The 14,846-nt window shown below is 43.9% G+C and overlaps 1 protein-coding gene across 1 annotated transcript; it reads left to right on the plus strand.

Moving 5' to 3' along the window:
- Nucleotides 1-208: 208 nt before the first annotated feature.
- On the plus strand, nucleotides 209-538 carry LOC112834404 (large ribosomal subunit protein eL42-like). The gene has a single exon (XM_025885859.2). It carries the CDS (start codon nucleotides 218-220, stop codon nucleotides 536-538), a length of 321 nt encoding a protein of 106 aa, XP_025741644.1. The 5' UTR covers nucleotides 209-217.
- The last annotated feature ends 14,308 nt before the right edge of the window (nucleotides 539-14,846 follow it).

The following is a 14,846-nucleotide window of genomic DNA, read 5'->3' on the forward strand; positions in this document are numbered from 1 at the left end:
TTCACCTTCATTGGCATACTATGTATCAAAATCAGTCAAAGTGTATGCAATCCAAAAGGAATATGTTTCCTTTTTGGGTTACAGGCACAAGAAGCATGCTTAGCTAAATGTTGAATTTTAGGCCAGAAAACAAGAAGAAACAAAAAACTCAAATCTCCAGTAAGAGGTATATGAATTACTTTTTTAGGCTTTCCCTGCCGATAGCGCTCTCGCAAACATGGTGAACGTTCCTAAAACCCGCCGGACTTTCTGCAAGAAGTGTGGCAAGCACCGGCCCCACAGAGTGACACAGTACAAGAAGGGCAAAGATTCTCTTTTTGCCCAGGGAAAGCGGCGTTATGACAGGAAGCAGAGAGGCTACGGTGGGCAGACTAAGCCGATTTTCCGGAAAAAGGCTAAAACTACAAAGAAGATTGTGCTGAGGCTTGAATGTATTGAGCCCAATTGCAGATCTAAGAGAATGCTGGCTATTAAGAGATGCAAGCATTTTGAACTGGGAGGAAATAAGAAGAGAAAGGGCCAAGTGATCCAGTTTTAAGCTTCATATTTTGTTAATATTATGAAGACAATAAAATCTTGAGGTTATGTTCACTTAAAAAAAGTATATGAATTAGTTTTTTAGTTTTACGAAACAAAAAAAGTCTTAAATCTCAATTAAAAAAAGAAATCAAAGCCATACTCCATTATTAGTATGCAAAATCTAGAAAACGGTACAATAAGAGAGCATTCGTCATCATCTTGGCAATTAAATAACTTCCTTTCACCGTCTCAACCCATAGCTCCATACAAGAGTTTATTAACTTAAGGGGCTAAGTTCACATTAATAAAGCTTAACTGCCCTTGGCCAGTTGAACAGCAAATCTATAAAACATGCAGCTGCTTTTGGGTATATAGATATATTGATATATCAATCAATAGATCGATAGATCGAGATAGATAGATAGGCATTATCTATCTATAGATACATATCTATATGCACATACATAATTATTGACAGTTTTTTCCTCAATGCTTCTGTTGCTTCAACCAGAATGCATCACCAGCATGCGTCATTAGTGGGTAAATACCTACTGATAAAGCGTTTCCATTCACATGTGCGGTGTTTCTTAGGCTGAAGAAAATTGAAATCATACCGGAGCATCAGCCTTGTAAATGCAAGCACCCCCCCCTCCCCGGGCGGTGGATGCCTTTCACACTTCTGAAAGCCCACATCCCTAACCTTAAACCGTTAAGTCAGTTCAAGTTGAGGGTCCCCACCAACAAAGAGAGAGCCTGACAAAGAAATATCAACCGTTTAATCACCGCTCCGTGTGCACTTGGACCTCCCGTTTTGCTTCATGATTCCACCTTCAGCCACTTCAAGCCGTACCCTGGGACCAGATCACCCTGGCAACTGGGGAATGCCCTCTGCTCATGTAAGATGACCGTTTCTCTTTACTCATTACTGGGCCACTTGACAGCGGGCGGCTGGGGATGGGCTTGCTGACCCCGCTGGGCTGGCTGGAGCTGCACAGCTCAGCGCCCGCCGCCCCACCCCCACCGGCTCCGGAATAGGTCGCTGTGGCCTTGGCATTGCTCTGCGGCCGCCATGCAGCCCCAGGCCAAGCGGACAGGGCACTCTAGCAGCCTGCGGACAGTGAGTCCGGGCTGCTTCATTGAGTAACTCTGGACAACTGTGGGCGTAAACTCCCACAGTCCTGCGACCATATCCCGGGGATGGTGAGGCTTTTTTCTGCCTTGGGCACCGTAACTCTCAACTAGCCAGCTTTGCTCCTGACATCTGGCCTTGCAGCTCCTTCTGCAAGGGAATGAAAGGTGTGTTCTTGGCGTTGGTTGGGTTTTTAAGTTAAACTGGGGAGCAAAGAGGAGAAAGAAGTCCGCATCACGGTCTGTGACCTGAATCAGCAAGTGGGAACTTGGGGGAAGACTGCAGGAGGCCATGGGCAGCCCCCCACCCCACGTACCCTCCGTGGGACCCGAGACTGGGGGATCCCACCACCCATGACCCACACACTTGGCTGTGTGAATGCGTACAGCAGAAGGTGCAACCCGGCTCAGAAGACTGCTGCTTTTTTGTCGCCTCGCTGGTCTCAGACGCTGTCACAGTCACCAAGGGGACTAACGATCCCAAAGTCCCAGGCAGGGCCACATCAGGGGCCAGAATGCACGCACCCGTTTTCCTTCCATCTTCTAGGGACCACTGAGCCGTAAAGTGATTGCCTCCACTGACCTTGGTTTTGTTTTCCTCTTTATTCAAAGCCTCACCACCCACTTGGCCTGGTTCTGCTGCAGGCTTGTGCTTGGGCTTGACAGAGGAAAAAACGGGATCTGGACAACGTCTGTTCATTGTCAGCACGTTGTATAGAACACAGGTTGGCAGAGTTTCCCAGAGTCAATGATGTGGACGTTGAATCTGGAAGCTAAAGGGAAGACTCTGCTCCGGGGCTTGTCCAGTCTCGGCAATAGTCCCCTGGTTTATATGACAAAGACAGACACGTAGCGGCAGACTCCTTCTTGAGGGAAGGCTGACTCCTTCCTCGCTGTCTGCCCAGCCTGGAAGGTTGGCGCTTACTGGGTGATGTTTCATGTTCACTTGAACCATAACTTGTCTTCCCCAGGCCTTGGGACCTTTGAGCTGGCCCTCCCTAAAACTTGCAGTCACCTCCCTGGAGGAGCAGAAAAAAAGGCATTTGGGTGCAGAGTCTAGAGGAGCACAGACCCCAGGCAAAAATAATTTACCCAGAATGTCCAGGGGCACATCTGTTCTCAATTAAAAATATATCTGGAAGCCAGAGATATTGATTTCAAACAGACCCAATCATATGAAAAAGAACTTTTAGCACAGAAGACCTAGTACATAATAAAGGATATAAGGTTTTGTTAGAACACGCAAGTGTTAACTGTATATATTATATATTACATATTTTATATATACTATATATATATACTAGAAAACTTTTTTGTATCATGCTAATGCACTGAAGCATATAAGTACTTTTATACAATAAGTATTTTGTGTCAGTCATAAAATTCTAAACTTACCTGAAAATGAAAAAAATTTGTAACATTAAACTCTAAATATTAGAGACTAAATGTGACTCAAACTTTATATTTATCCAATTTAACCACAAAAAAATACAAATTTGGGGGCACCTGGGTGGCTCAGTTGGTTGAGTATCTGACTCTTGGTTTTGGCTCAGGTCATGATTTCAGGGTCGTGCGAGCAAGCCCTGCGTTGGGCTCCAAGTTCAGTGGGGATCTGCTTGGGATTCTCTCTCCCTCCCCCTCTGCCCCTCCCCATGCTCACAACTGCTCTCCTTCTCTCTCAAATAAATAAATCTTTTAAAAAATATACAAATTTGCATTACACATTTCTTTAAAAGACCTTCAAAACCATCATTATAAAAAAGATAGTAAATCAAAATTCCTGCTGATCTACAGGGAGTGGTATGGCAAAATCTGGAAGGAGGATTTGCTGTAATATCTAACAAAATCAGAGGAAAGAGCAATAGAACAAGCATTTGGGAAGATTCTGCTCTATTGCCTATTCTTTCTACAGGTTTTCCTTTAAATTCTTTCAAATCCTCTTCAAGCTTGCACACCTGGACTGCCTTTCGCTAAGCAGTAATTAAGCATTGTTTCATAACAGTTACGGGATACTCACCACATGAAATAGGGACATTTTTGGTCCATTTTCTCTGTCTGTGTTATGTAAATTTGTTTCCATGAGAACACCAGTCACATCGTCGCCCCCAAAAATGCCATGAGCCACAGCAAGCCATCATTCAATTTTTGAATAGATGACCATTTATAAAGAATCCTGTTGGGGACTATTCTGCCATTTAGATGTGTCTAGTATTTATATTTCTGGAGAAATAGGTTTTCCTGTATTTTGTAGTTTGGTGACAGAAGGCCATCAGGGGGCTCTGGGTCCTGGAAGTTATTCCTAGTATCTGAGCGTGGTTAGTTCAGTAGAACTGGCTTCCTAGGGGTCATACCAACCACAGTGTGACTCTCCCAGCCCCCAAGGTCCTCGAGTACATACAGACTTAGACACATTCATCACAGGAAAACAATCTTGGGGCTCTGTGGCAACTAAAGCTTCATTTGTTAAAGGTTAACCCAAGGCTGCAGCAAAAATACTCAATAAGGGGGTTATTAAATTTTCTTATTAAATGTAATCAGGGAGCTTTGTTGTCTGAACGTCAGGTGAAAGCCATGACTGGGAAATTTTCTTCTGAGGACAAAAAAGCACAGTGTTATGACAGTAATCATATATCAACATACTCTGTCACTTGCACTTGAGAGTTCTTTAATCTTAATGAAAAGTATCAAGTGTTGAGTGTGCACTTTACAGCTGATGTAGAGCCGTTAGCCAAGGGAGCTTGTCCAGTATTTCAGAAATGCCCATCACTGCTAAGTCATTGACTCGGCACTGGGGTTTGACAAGAGGGTGAGAGGCCATTATCCCTGTGTCGGGCAAGACTCCCACCAGGGTCCCCTTGCTGCCGGTTCTGGATCTTTCAGCTAGAGGACATATTATACTCAGAGACATTTCAGAATAAATTCACAGTAATCACAGACAATCAATACCTTACAGATCATCTGTCCAGACCATTTATTTTTATAAACAAGAAGCCTGACACCCAAAAAAGTAAGATGAAATCTCAGAATAAAGCTGAACTCAAAGCAGAAACCAGGTTCCCAAATAAGGTTCTGCTTTAGGAAACTGGGAGACACGTGGACATCAAAGGTCAGGCCTTTGCTCCCCAAACTGGGGCAGGGACATCTCAGACATTCCCCACATGGAGGCTGTGACCATCAACACATCAGACTGGAGAGCTGGAATGTTCCTCCAGCGGAGGATGAACACACTAAGCAGGTAGCAGAAAGGTGAGCTAAGGAAGGAATCAAACTGCCCACCACCAAAGGGAGGAAACCAAGTGGACCCCAGCTGGCTCTGCTCTTTGAGAACAGACCCAGTGATGCCAAGAGGAGCCAGAAATCAGAATATTTAATGTCAAACCTCCCAATTTCTTAATACTGTCACCCTATTCAAAATATTTTTAAGAAAGCACATCTACAGGTATGATTCAGCTCCCAGATCTACACCTTTCAGCTTCTGTTCTAAAGCAATTAATAATGGATCTTTTTTTTTTTTCAGACAACCGTGTATACACTGCAGTTACTCTATTCAACCCGTCACCGTGTAGTATTAATTGTCGACTGTATCCATCCAACTCTAGTTAAACTCAGCTCTCTGCCTCCTCCACACTTAGTCCCAGGAGTGGGACGTGTGGGGAAAAACCATCAACCATGACCACCAGTGTCACTGAATTCCATGGCCACACAGCCCCAATGAGTCCTTAAAGCTGCCTGCCAATTTCTCGGGGGACCTGTTTCAGGTGTCCTCTCTTTTCAGACCTCCAATCCCTCCTGCCGTCTGCTCACTTGCAAGCAATGGTCTTGCTGCCTTTGGGGCAGCAGAGAACTTTGGGGCACCGCCCACCCGCAACTCCGCCACTTTGGTTCTTACCTACGCTGCCTGTCTTCCTGGATCAAAGGGTGAGCCGCCCGCTCCCCTCCTGGTGGCCCTTCCCCTTAAAGCTCAGGATCTCCCGCAACTGTGCTTTATTTCCTCCCCATTATTTCCCCTTCCCTACTGGGTCGTTGCCATTGGCCTAAAAACATGCTGCCATTTCTGCCATCTTTAAAATAACAAAAACAAACAAACAAACACTCCCTTACTTTCAACCCCTTTCCAACTACATTCTCATATTTCTGTTCCCCTTTACAACAAAACTTCTCTGAAGAATTGCCTATATTCTCCTCTCTCATGGTCTCCTGAATCTGCCCCATTGAGACTTGCATCCTCACCATTCCACAAAAACTGTCCTTGTCAAGGTCGACAGTGACCTCCACCCTGACAACATGGATGATCAACGGCCTCACCTTCCTTCCTGTATCAGCAACGGGCAGTAGAACACGCCTTTCCTGAACACTTTCTGCATTTGGCTTACAAGATGCCGTTCTTCTTTATTTCTCCTCCTATCTCTCAGTCGCCTTTAAGGGTTCCCTTCTACCTTCCTGACTTCATTAGAGTGGTTCTCAGCCCCACTTGCACATTAGAACCACTTGGGTAGGGTCTACAGACTTCTGATCCCCCAGTCCTACGCTAGACATTTGAGCCTGAGGAGGAGAACCCGAGATCACTATGTGTTTTTAAAAATCTCTGAAGATGATTGTGCTGTGGAGTTAGGGAAGAACCAGTGCTCTGCACATGGGCATGCGCTAGCTGAAGGTGCCTGGGTGGCTCTGACCTTCTCCATCCATACCCACCCCCTAGATGATGGGTCCCATGCTGGTGACTCTCAGGTGTACATCTCCACCTTACCTTCCCCCAAACTCCATACATTATATACCTCACTGCCTACTAGGCAAAACCTCTTTGAATGAAAAACAATTTCCAAAAAGTCCATTTGACAATAACAATCCCCCTTACTGGGGCGCCTGGGTTGCTCAGTCGGTTAAGTGTCTGCCTTCGGCTCAGGTCAGCCTGGAGTCTCTTTCTGTCTCTCCCTCTGCCCCTCACCTCTGCTCGGCTTGCTCTCTCTCAAATAAGTAAAATCTTTAAAAAGAAAAAGAATCGGCATTACTCTAAAAGCTCTTTAAATATATGGAGTCCCTTCTCATTTCTTTGCCAACTTCACCTGTTTTCAGCATATGCTCAATCAGTGATAGTAACAAACTATTCATTGTTCATAGAAGCAACGTGTGAATTCTCTCAGATTGAAATATAATGCAAATGAAATGAATCAGACAATTCCAAAGACATAATACAAAATGGGGTCTAGAATTTATAAATTAAAATGAATTATCGATTAAAATGAAGAATTATATTCCATTGATTCCCCAGGAAATGCCAGGGAAGAATGGTGTGTTATTTCGTAACCTGGAACTAGGCAAAGAATATTTTTAATGTTTTAGGTCTCATTCAGGAGAAAACCCAAACCAGAAATGTCTTCTTCCATCACCGAAATATAGTGAGCACAGATCCAGGGTTCAGAAGAACTGGCCCTTCCCCTAGCAGTTCCCAGCTTCAGGCAAGTCCAAAACTTGCATTTCTTATATCTTCTGTAAAAAGAGAATATGTGCGCACTGCCAACCTTCAAGGGTTTTGTGTGGTTAAACTAAGCATTTTTGGTAATAGTCCTCTGAAGATTATAAAAAATGATGTTACATCTATTATTATTGTACAACTTAGCGCTCTATTTAATAACCAGGTATTTTAAATAGCACTATGTTAACAATTTATCACAAAAACCTAGAAAAGGAAATCTTACAATTTAGAATGTCTGATATTTGAGGTTCCAATTTTCCCCACAATAATCCCAAGAATGATTTTGCAATAATCCCATGTCCAAGGTCATAAGACTACCAAGAAATTCCTTAAAGTTGGTCATTCCAAGTTCATTTTCAAGTATTTTTCTCCTGCTATGTATTATTATTATTATTACTATTACTATTATTATTTTAATTCTGTAGATTCCTTTAGAAAGAAATCCAAATAGGCAGTTTGTCCTGCCTTATGCCTACCAAATCATGACAAAAACTACTCACTTGTCGAAGTTTTTAGTAACTTCTGATTTTCATTAAATTTTTAAATCCTCTTTAAGACACTTTGATTTCAAGATGTAGTGAAAACTTCAATGACACTCATTTGTGGACCACATCTAGGCCCAGAATTGCCAGATTCCCGTCAGATTCCATGACAGTTCCCACCTTTAGGTCCATATACTGTAACTCACTTTCAGCTCTATTTCCGGGCCATACCATTTCTTCGAATTAACTGTTGGATGTTGCTGTTCAGTCATCAGTTGCCTCTATGGGGAACCCAGGGGAGATCAGCCTAATTTAGCAAATATCTGAATTTTTTAATAAAGGAAATAAAACCTGTCCCTAACGATTTCTTGGAAACTCAATATCTATTAATTCAGGCCTCCAAATAATCCTAACATTTTAACATTGGTTCACAGTTCAAAGGGAGAATTAGCCAGAATAATGAACCTATTACCCAACTCTCCTCACAAACTAGAGTCTGGGTTTTATAATAGGGACACGGAATGCCTCCATCTGATCTCTCTTCATTGTGGCTCCACGAGGCATCCCCATATTTCAAACATGTCTGGCCTAATGAAATTTTTTCTTAAGTATGGCCACAATCTGTTGTGGTGTCAGATTCACACCAGCTTTGAGGGCTTTGTTGTTCTCTTTTCGGCTTCAGACCCTTGCAGTTTCTGGAGTGTTGACTGAGGGTACAAAATAACCAGGTCTGGGCAGATCTGGTTTACCACAGTGTAAACCAGATCACGCGTCCAAAACAAATCCTTTCTCCTTTTGATCACTGAAGCAATGGACGCTCAATATTGTGAAGTATACTTTTATTATCTTTAGGTCAACTTAAAACAAAATGCACACCATCTTGAGAACAGACCTCCCCAGAACTTCCCAGGTCAAGGGCACACGGGGCCTCATCATTTTGTTTTAGTGTTGAGGTCATTGCTTGGTGCCATGTTTTCATAATTTATCAAGAAGTTAATCAGCTGGGAAATAGCTTCATGAGGGAAGATCTCCATGGTCCGCTCAGAGTCTGCAAATTTCAATAATCCTTCGAGATAACATCATCCATATGATTTTATTATGAGAAAAGGGTAAAGGGACTTCTAGGTGCCATAGAGTCACACATGTGCAGCAATTTAATTTCTCCATTTACAGATTTTGGTTTAAAAAATCTATATCTGGCATTCTGGAAAGGAGTAAAGGGTTGTATGCTATACAACAGTTCCTCTTCTAAGGGGGCTGTGCACCTTCTACATGGCAATCAGTCCTGTTCTGCTGGAGTCTGATGGTTGTCCTCCTGAGAACACAAGGGACAAGCCCGGGATACAAGTGAGCTTCTCCCTGTAGTGGGGGGGGGGGGGGGAGGAGAGGGGGACATTCTAGGACTGGGGCAGAGAAATAAAACGGAACCCCAAAGGTTCCGCTGCTAGAAGGAACACCCATGATGTTCTGGGTGTGACTCTTGGTTCTCTACTTTGAGCAATCTTTTCAGTGCGTCAGAGCCCTTCCCGGAAGTAGACTCCAACATGCCCACTGACCCGAGAAAGCAGGAGAAAAGCTCTGTGAGGAGACAACCATGCAGAGACATCAATCTAAAAATAAAATAATATAATTTTATGACCAGATTATTTAATTTCATGTTCATTTTTAAATTTATATCCTTTTTATTGTCCCTTAACATTTGTTTGAACTGCAATTTAAGTGTGTAGCCTGACCTCAGTGGTGCCAAAGGCTCAAAAAGCAAGCCTTACAAGTCCTGCCACTTTTGTCCTCAGGAAAAAAAAAAAAATCTCCCAATTTAGAAATCCTGGAATATTTCAGTTTTGTTATTAACGGGGTTTAATGGGCAATGCTGTCACTTTTGGTAAGGTCAAGGTGGGGAGAAATAACCAATAGGAACACACTACTTGGGGTGGGGGGCGCCTGGGTGGCTCAGTTGGTTAAGTGTCTGACTCTTGGTTTCGGCTCAGGTCATGATCTCAGGGTCCTGGGATCGAGCCCCACGTTGGGCTCTGCATTGAGGGTGGAACCTGCTTGAGATTCTCTCTCCCCCCTCTTAAAAAAAAAAAAAAGAACACATTACTTGGATTCGATTTAATTTCTCCAGATGAGAAATGGTTGTAAAGCTTCAAGGTTTGCAAGGAAGCTCCTTAAAAAGAATGGAGGAAGGGCGGTGGGGCTTCTACCTGGTCTGTCAGGCAGCAGTTCTCAGGGGAGTGTGGCCACAGGCAAGAGGCAAAAGAAAAAGTCCTGGTGTGAAGGATGCACCAAGCTGAGAAGCAGCTACATAAAGCTTCCCAAGCTTGACAGAGTCAGAGTCACAAACACACAGAAGCAACACAAAAGGCAAAGATGCATTGCTGAGGCCGACCACAGCTCTGGAGTCAAGTTCAGTCTTCTAGAGAGCTAGACAGAACACGTCCCTTCACATCTAGATTATTTAATTTCTGTCCTGCCTTCTGGGAAGAGATCAGGCAAGTATGTGTCCATCAGGCCAACCACCAGCCTTCACTATCCTTCGGAGTTCCATGAAAGTGAGGGGATGTCGTTCCAACTTTTCCCAGCGCTCTCCGTAACTCGGTAATCCCCAGACATAAAAAAATAATTTTTTCTAACTCAGCAAAGAAAAGATAACCACATTGCATTGCCATTGAATGTATCTAAGGGAGAAATCACATTTAGTGCTACAGAGTACAAGGCAGTTCCTCTGGGGAACTACATTCTGATAGTTGAGCCTTTCTGTACACAAAGCATACATTACTTCTGAAATTAAAAAAAGAAAAGAAAAACACCTAAAAGAGGAAAAATGGAAGGCAGGCAGGAAGGAACGAGGAAGGGATGGAGGACGATGGGAAGGAGGGAGGGAGGGACTCTAGTATGCTCACCTCAGTTCCCCAGTAAGGCAGGAGAGCTCTCCATACATTCTCCTCTGCATTTTTCCAGCGTCCCCGAGGCATATCAGGGATGGTGTCCTCATGGGGCAGTGATGGCAGCCAGGTGGGCAGTGACTGAGAGCATTGGGAAAAGATGCAACAACATCCCCTCACTTTCATGGAACTCCGAAGGATGGTGAAGGCTGGTGGTTGGCCTGATGGACACATACTTGCCTGATCTCTTCCCAGAAGGCAGGACAGATGTTTGTGTTTTGACCTGAGAAGGGTGCCTCACCGGGACACCTGGGTGGCTCAGTTGCTAAGCGTCTGCCTTCGGCTCAGGTCATGATCCCAGGGCCCTGGGATCGAGCCCCACATCGGGCTCCCTGCTCGGCAGGAAGCCTGCTTCTCCCTCTCCCACTCCCCCTGCTTGTGTTCCTGCTCTCGCTGTATCTCTGTCTCTGTCAAATAAATAAATAAAATCTTTAAAAAAATAAATAAAAAGAAGGGTGCCTCACTGTTCCCACCTGCCTTTCTCTCCCCACCCATTGCCAGAGGAAAATAATTTTTTTCTAACTCAGCAAAGAAAAGATAAACACACTGCATTGCCATTGAAGGTATCTAAGGGAGGAATAAAAATACAAATTAAATGCACAAGGCAAATGCTTCTATCTTGGTCCACATTGGAGTTGAAAGAGAAGGTGAGAATGTTCCATTTTCCTTGAACAACCCCCATACCCCTGCGTTTGCATTTATACATTCATTTTTCAATTTACTAAGTACCCACTATGTTCCTGATGCTGGAAATACCCAGATGAAGATGTGTCTCTCCTCACCAAGAGTTTATATGCACACACAGAAATCAGAGTGTTTGTATTTGCTGATGTGGAATAGGGCACGAAATGCAGACGCACAAGGCAAAGAAGTGTCTAAGTCAGCCTGCAAATTCAGGAAGATTCTCAACACTGAGACTCACTCCCCAGCCCATTATTTTTGAGCAGAAATTGCTTTCTTTGGCTTAGGCCCGACCCCTGTTGCAATCACTTCTCATTCATTATGTAAATTTGGCCACTATTAAAAAGAAGCTACCTTGAAAGCAGAGAGTCTCAGTGCAAAAAAATATTTCATCTCTACTTTCTTTCTCTAGCTCTTCTTCTCCTTGCCTTCTCCACCCAAGTGCCCTCTGGTGAAATAATCGTGAGCAGGATCCATCCCACACACAAAAAGAAAGCTAAAACCAGGTATCAAGTGTGTGTCCCCAGGTGTCTAGCGCTTTTGATTCATTCAAACTTCCAAGGAGGTGACCAACCAGCTCAGTTTTCGTAGGACTGAAGGGTTTGCCAGGACTCAAGACATCCCCCTGCCAAAACCAGGAAGGCGGGGCGCCTGGGGGGCTCAGTCGTTAAGCGGCTGCCTTGGGCTCAGGTCGTGATCCCAGGGTCCTGGGATTGAGTCCCATGTCAGGCTCCCCGCAGGAAGCCTGCTTCTCCCTCTCTCACTCCCCCTGTTTGTGCTCCCTCTCTAACTCTCTCTCTCTCTCTCTCTCTCTGTCAAATAAATAAATAAAATCTTTAAATCAATCAATCAATAAAACCAGGAAGGCCCCGGGCACACTAGGAATACGGGCCACCCTAAGTCGGTTGGACAGCAGTGGGTTCTTGCAATCTCGCAGCTCATGCCTGTTTTCTGTAAGGAAGCTTACCTGAGGGCCGCCGGGGTGGCTCAGTCGTTATAAGCGTCTGCCTTCGGCTCAGGTCGTGATCCCGGGGTCCTGGGATCGAGCCCCGCATCGGGCTCCCTGCTTGAGAAGCCTGCTTCGCCCTCTCCCTCTCCCTCTGCCGGCCACTCCCCCTGCTTGTGCTCTCTCTCCCACTATCTCTCTCTGTGTCAAATAAATAAATAAAATCTTAAAAAAAAAAAAAAAGGAAGCTTCCCTGAGTTCATGATTTCAAAAGCAATCATATCAAAACACTGCTTAATCAGATCAGATTCTTGGCAACAAGAGGGCAGACGAGCAATCTGGTCTGCACTCCCCTGACACCCTTCTACCATTTTAAGTTTTAAACAAAGTAAAAATAAATAAATAAATAAATAAATAAATAAAGCCCCTCCAAGCCAGGTTCTAACCAGATCTGACTAAACCTCTCAAAAGACACAATTAATACAAAGAAACAGATGAACTTGCGGGCTGGGAATTAAAGAGGAGGAGTGACCGTTCCTATTATTACCTGCACAGTCTCCACCAAACAGGGTCTGGGGGACATCCAGCAAGTGGCTTAACATTGGACCAGTGACCACCTCTTTTATGCTAAGTCCTTTGGGATTATCTACTGTTTTCGATTAAATATGAAATTATTGCTATAGATCTTATTGTTTGTGTTTTCAAAGTCAACCATTAGAATCTACTGATTGCCAGTGTGGAAGTAAAAAGACCCTTTGACTGGAAGAGAAAGACCTTTATGCTCAAAACGGCACAGCTCTGGATATGGGATGTGACTTTTGTCTTCATCCATTGTCCACTCTTGAAACAAGACCATATCATCCAGGGAGCTCACCCCAGGAAGGAAGTTAGGGGGTCCCCTATTTCTCTTAGATATTTAAGGAAGTCAAGGTATAGAGCCCTCAGCAATTCTCCAGAATATTCTGTCACTTCAGTTCTCTGTGAAGCCCCTGAGGAGAGAAGGAAGCTAGGTGAGCAAAGGGGTGGGAGAGAAAGCTCCAAATCCCCCTTTCTAACAGGGTGTAGCTCATTACATAGAGCACCACCCGTTCCCCTTTAGCTTCCCAGGGCTGGGTGGTTATTGGCAACCATAATTCAGGGCAACTGGAAATACTAAAGCTTGCCATGAGGAACATGGAAAATGCTGAGCTTCAGAAGAGCCCTAAATGGAGATCTTCTCAGCATGGAGAAAAAAAACAGAAGAAGACGTAAGTCTTAGTAAGGTCTGTGTGCCCTTTGTAGTTATCACAAGAAAATGGACTAGGGTAGAAAAAGAAGCTGAGTGGGGGAGGGACCAGAGATTGAACGCAGACCCTCCCTCCCCAACCAGCAGTACCTATGCTCTGAATACTACCTCTGGAAACATCCAAGAGCCCATTATAGAAACCTATACTTGCATTGTTGAATGATGGGGAAAGGTCACCGCTTGGTGGTCTTGGTTTCTTATACTTTCCACTTGTTCTGTTGCCCCAAAATGATAGCCACTGGCAGGGCATGTAATGTAATTGAATGCCCCCTTCCAGGCTGCCCCCCCCATGAGGAGGGGGCACTGGCCCAGGGAGAAGCTTCTGCCTGGTGCAGGGGCTTAATTAGGACACATGGTCCTCAACGCTTCTGTGGTGTGGGTTGGCCTGTGGATGGATTTTCCATTCGATCTTTAATTTTTTTCTCCTCACATTTTCCACACTGCACTAAAATTACTCTCCAGAAAAGCATTTATCTTTCCTACTGCCACTTCACAGCCTGTCCCCGTTAGAGGATTTTCAGGAAGGACTAGCTGGTACCTGTAAAAATACCCACTGACTTTTCCAAGCGGAACATCACAAGAAAATCCTATCTTCTTTTCTCCTCCTATCCCTCGCCTGCTACCCACTCAGCCCCTAAACTCAGTAAAAGGATTTCTCGTCAGCTTCCTTATTTTTCTCCTCTAGTATTTTTCTTGTTTTGGGAAAATTTATTTCAAGAAAAAATTTTTATTTCCAGGACCTGTAGCTGACTTCCAAAAACAGACAAGAAAACTCACAGTGAGGTGCCTCCATTTGTCTTGTGTTACAATAAAAATATGTGCATGTTGGTGTGTGCGCGTGTGTGCGTGTGTGTGTGCGTGTGTGTGTGCGTGTGTGTGTGTGTGTGTGTGTGTGTATTGCTCAAGAAGTTATATGTCAGGGCCTTTTTCTTATTTTTGTTTGTTTTGTTTTGTGTGTGTGTGTGTGTGTGTGTGTGTGTAAAAACTATTTCCCACCAAGTTATTTTTTTTATTATAAAAAATAATAAATTCATGATGGAATATTTGGAGATATCAAAATAGAAAAAAACAATTTTCACCAAGCTAAAAGCCAAAGGCCAGCAATATTACTATTTTAACATATTTTTCTATTTTTCGACTGTCGATAGTTATTGTTTTTATACGCTGTTTTAGATTTCTATAGAGGTTCATCAACTCACTTCAAATGTTCCCTTCCCTGAGAAATTTTTCCTAAGCCTTTTGTGGCCCTAGAGTTGGCTTCCCCCTTGATCACACCTATCACATCAAATGGCAAATATTCTCTGTGTACACATTTGGGTTACTCACTAAACTGAGAGCTCCTGTTTAGCAAGGACTTTCTTTCACTCGTCTTAGTTACTTTAGGATC

Source organism: Callorhinus ursinus, unplaced genomic scaffold (assembly GCF_003265705.2).
Source record: "Callorhinus ursinus isolate GAN/ISIS: 27379988/994484 unplaced genomic scaffold, GSC_fseal_2.0 scaffold62, whole genome shotgun sequence".
Taxonomy (NCBI): domain Eukaryota; kingdom Metazoa; phylum Chordata; class Mammalia; order Carnivora; family Otariidae; genus Callorhinus; species Callorhinus ursinus.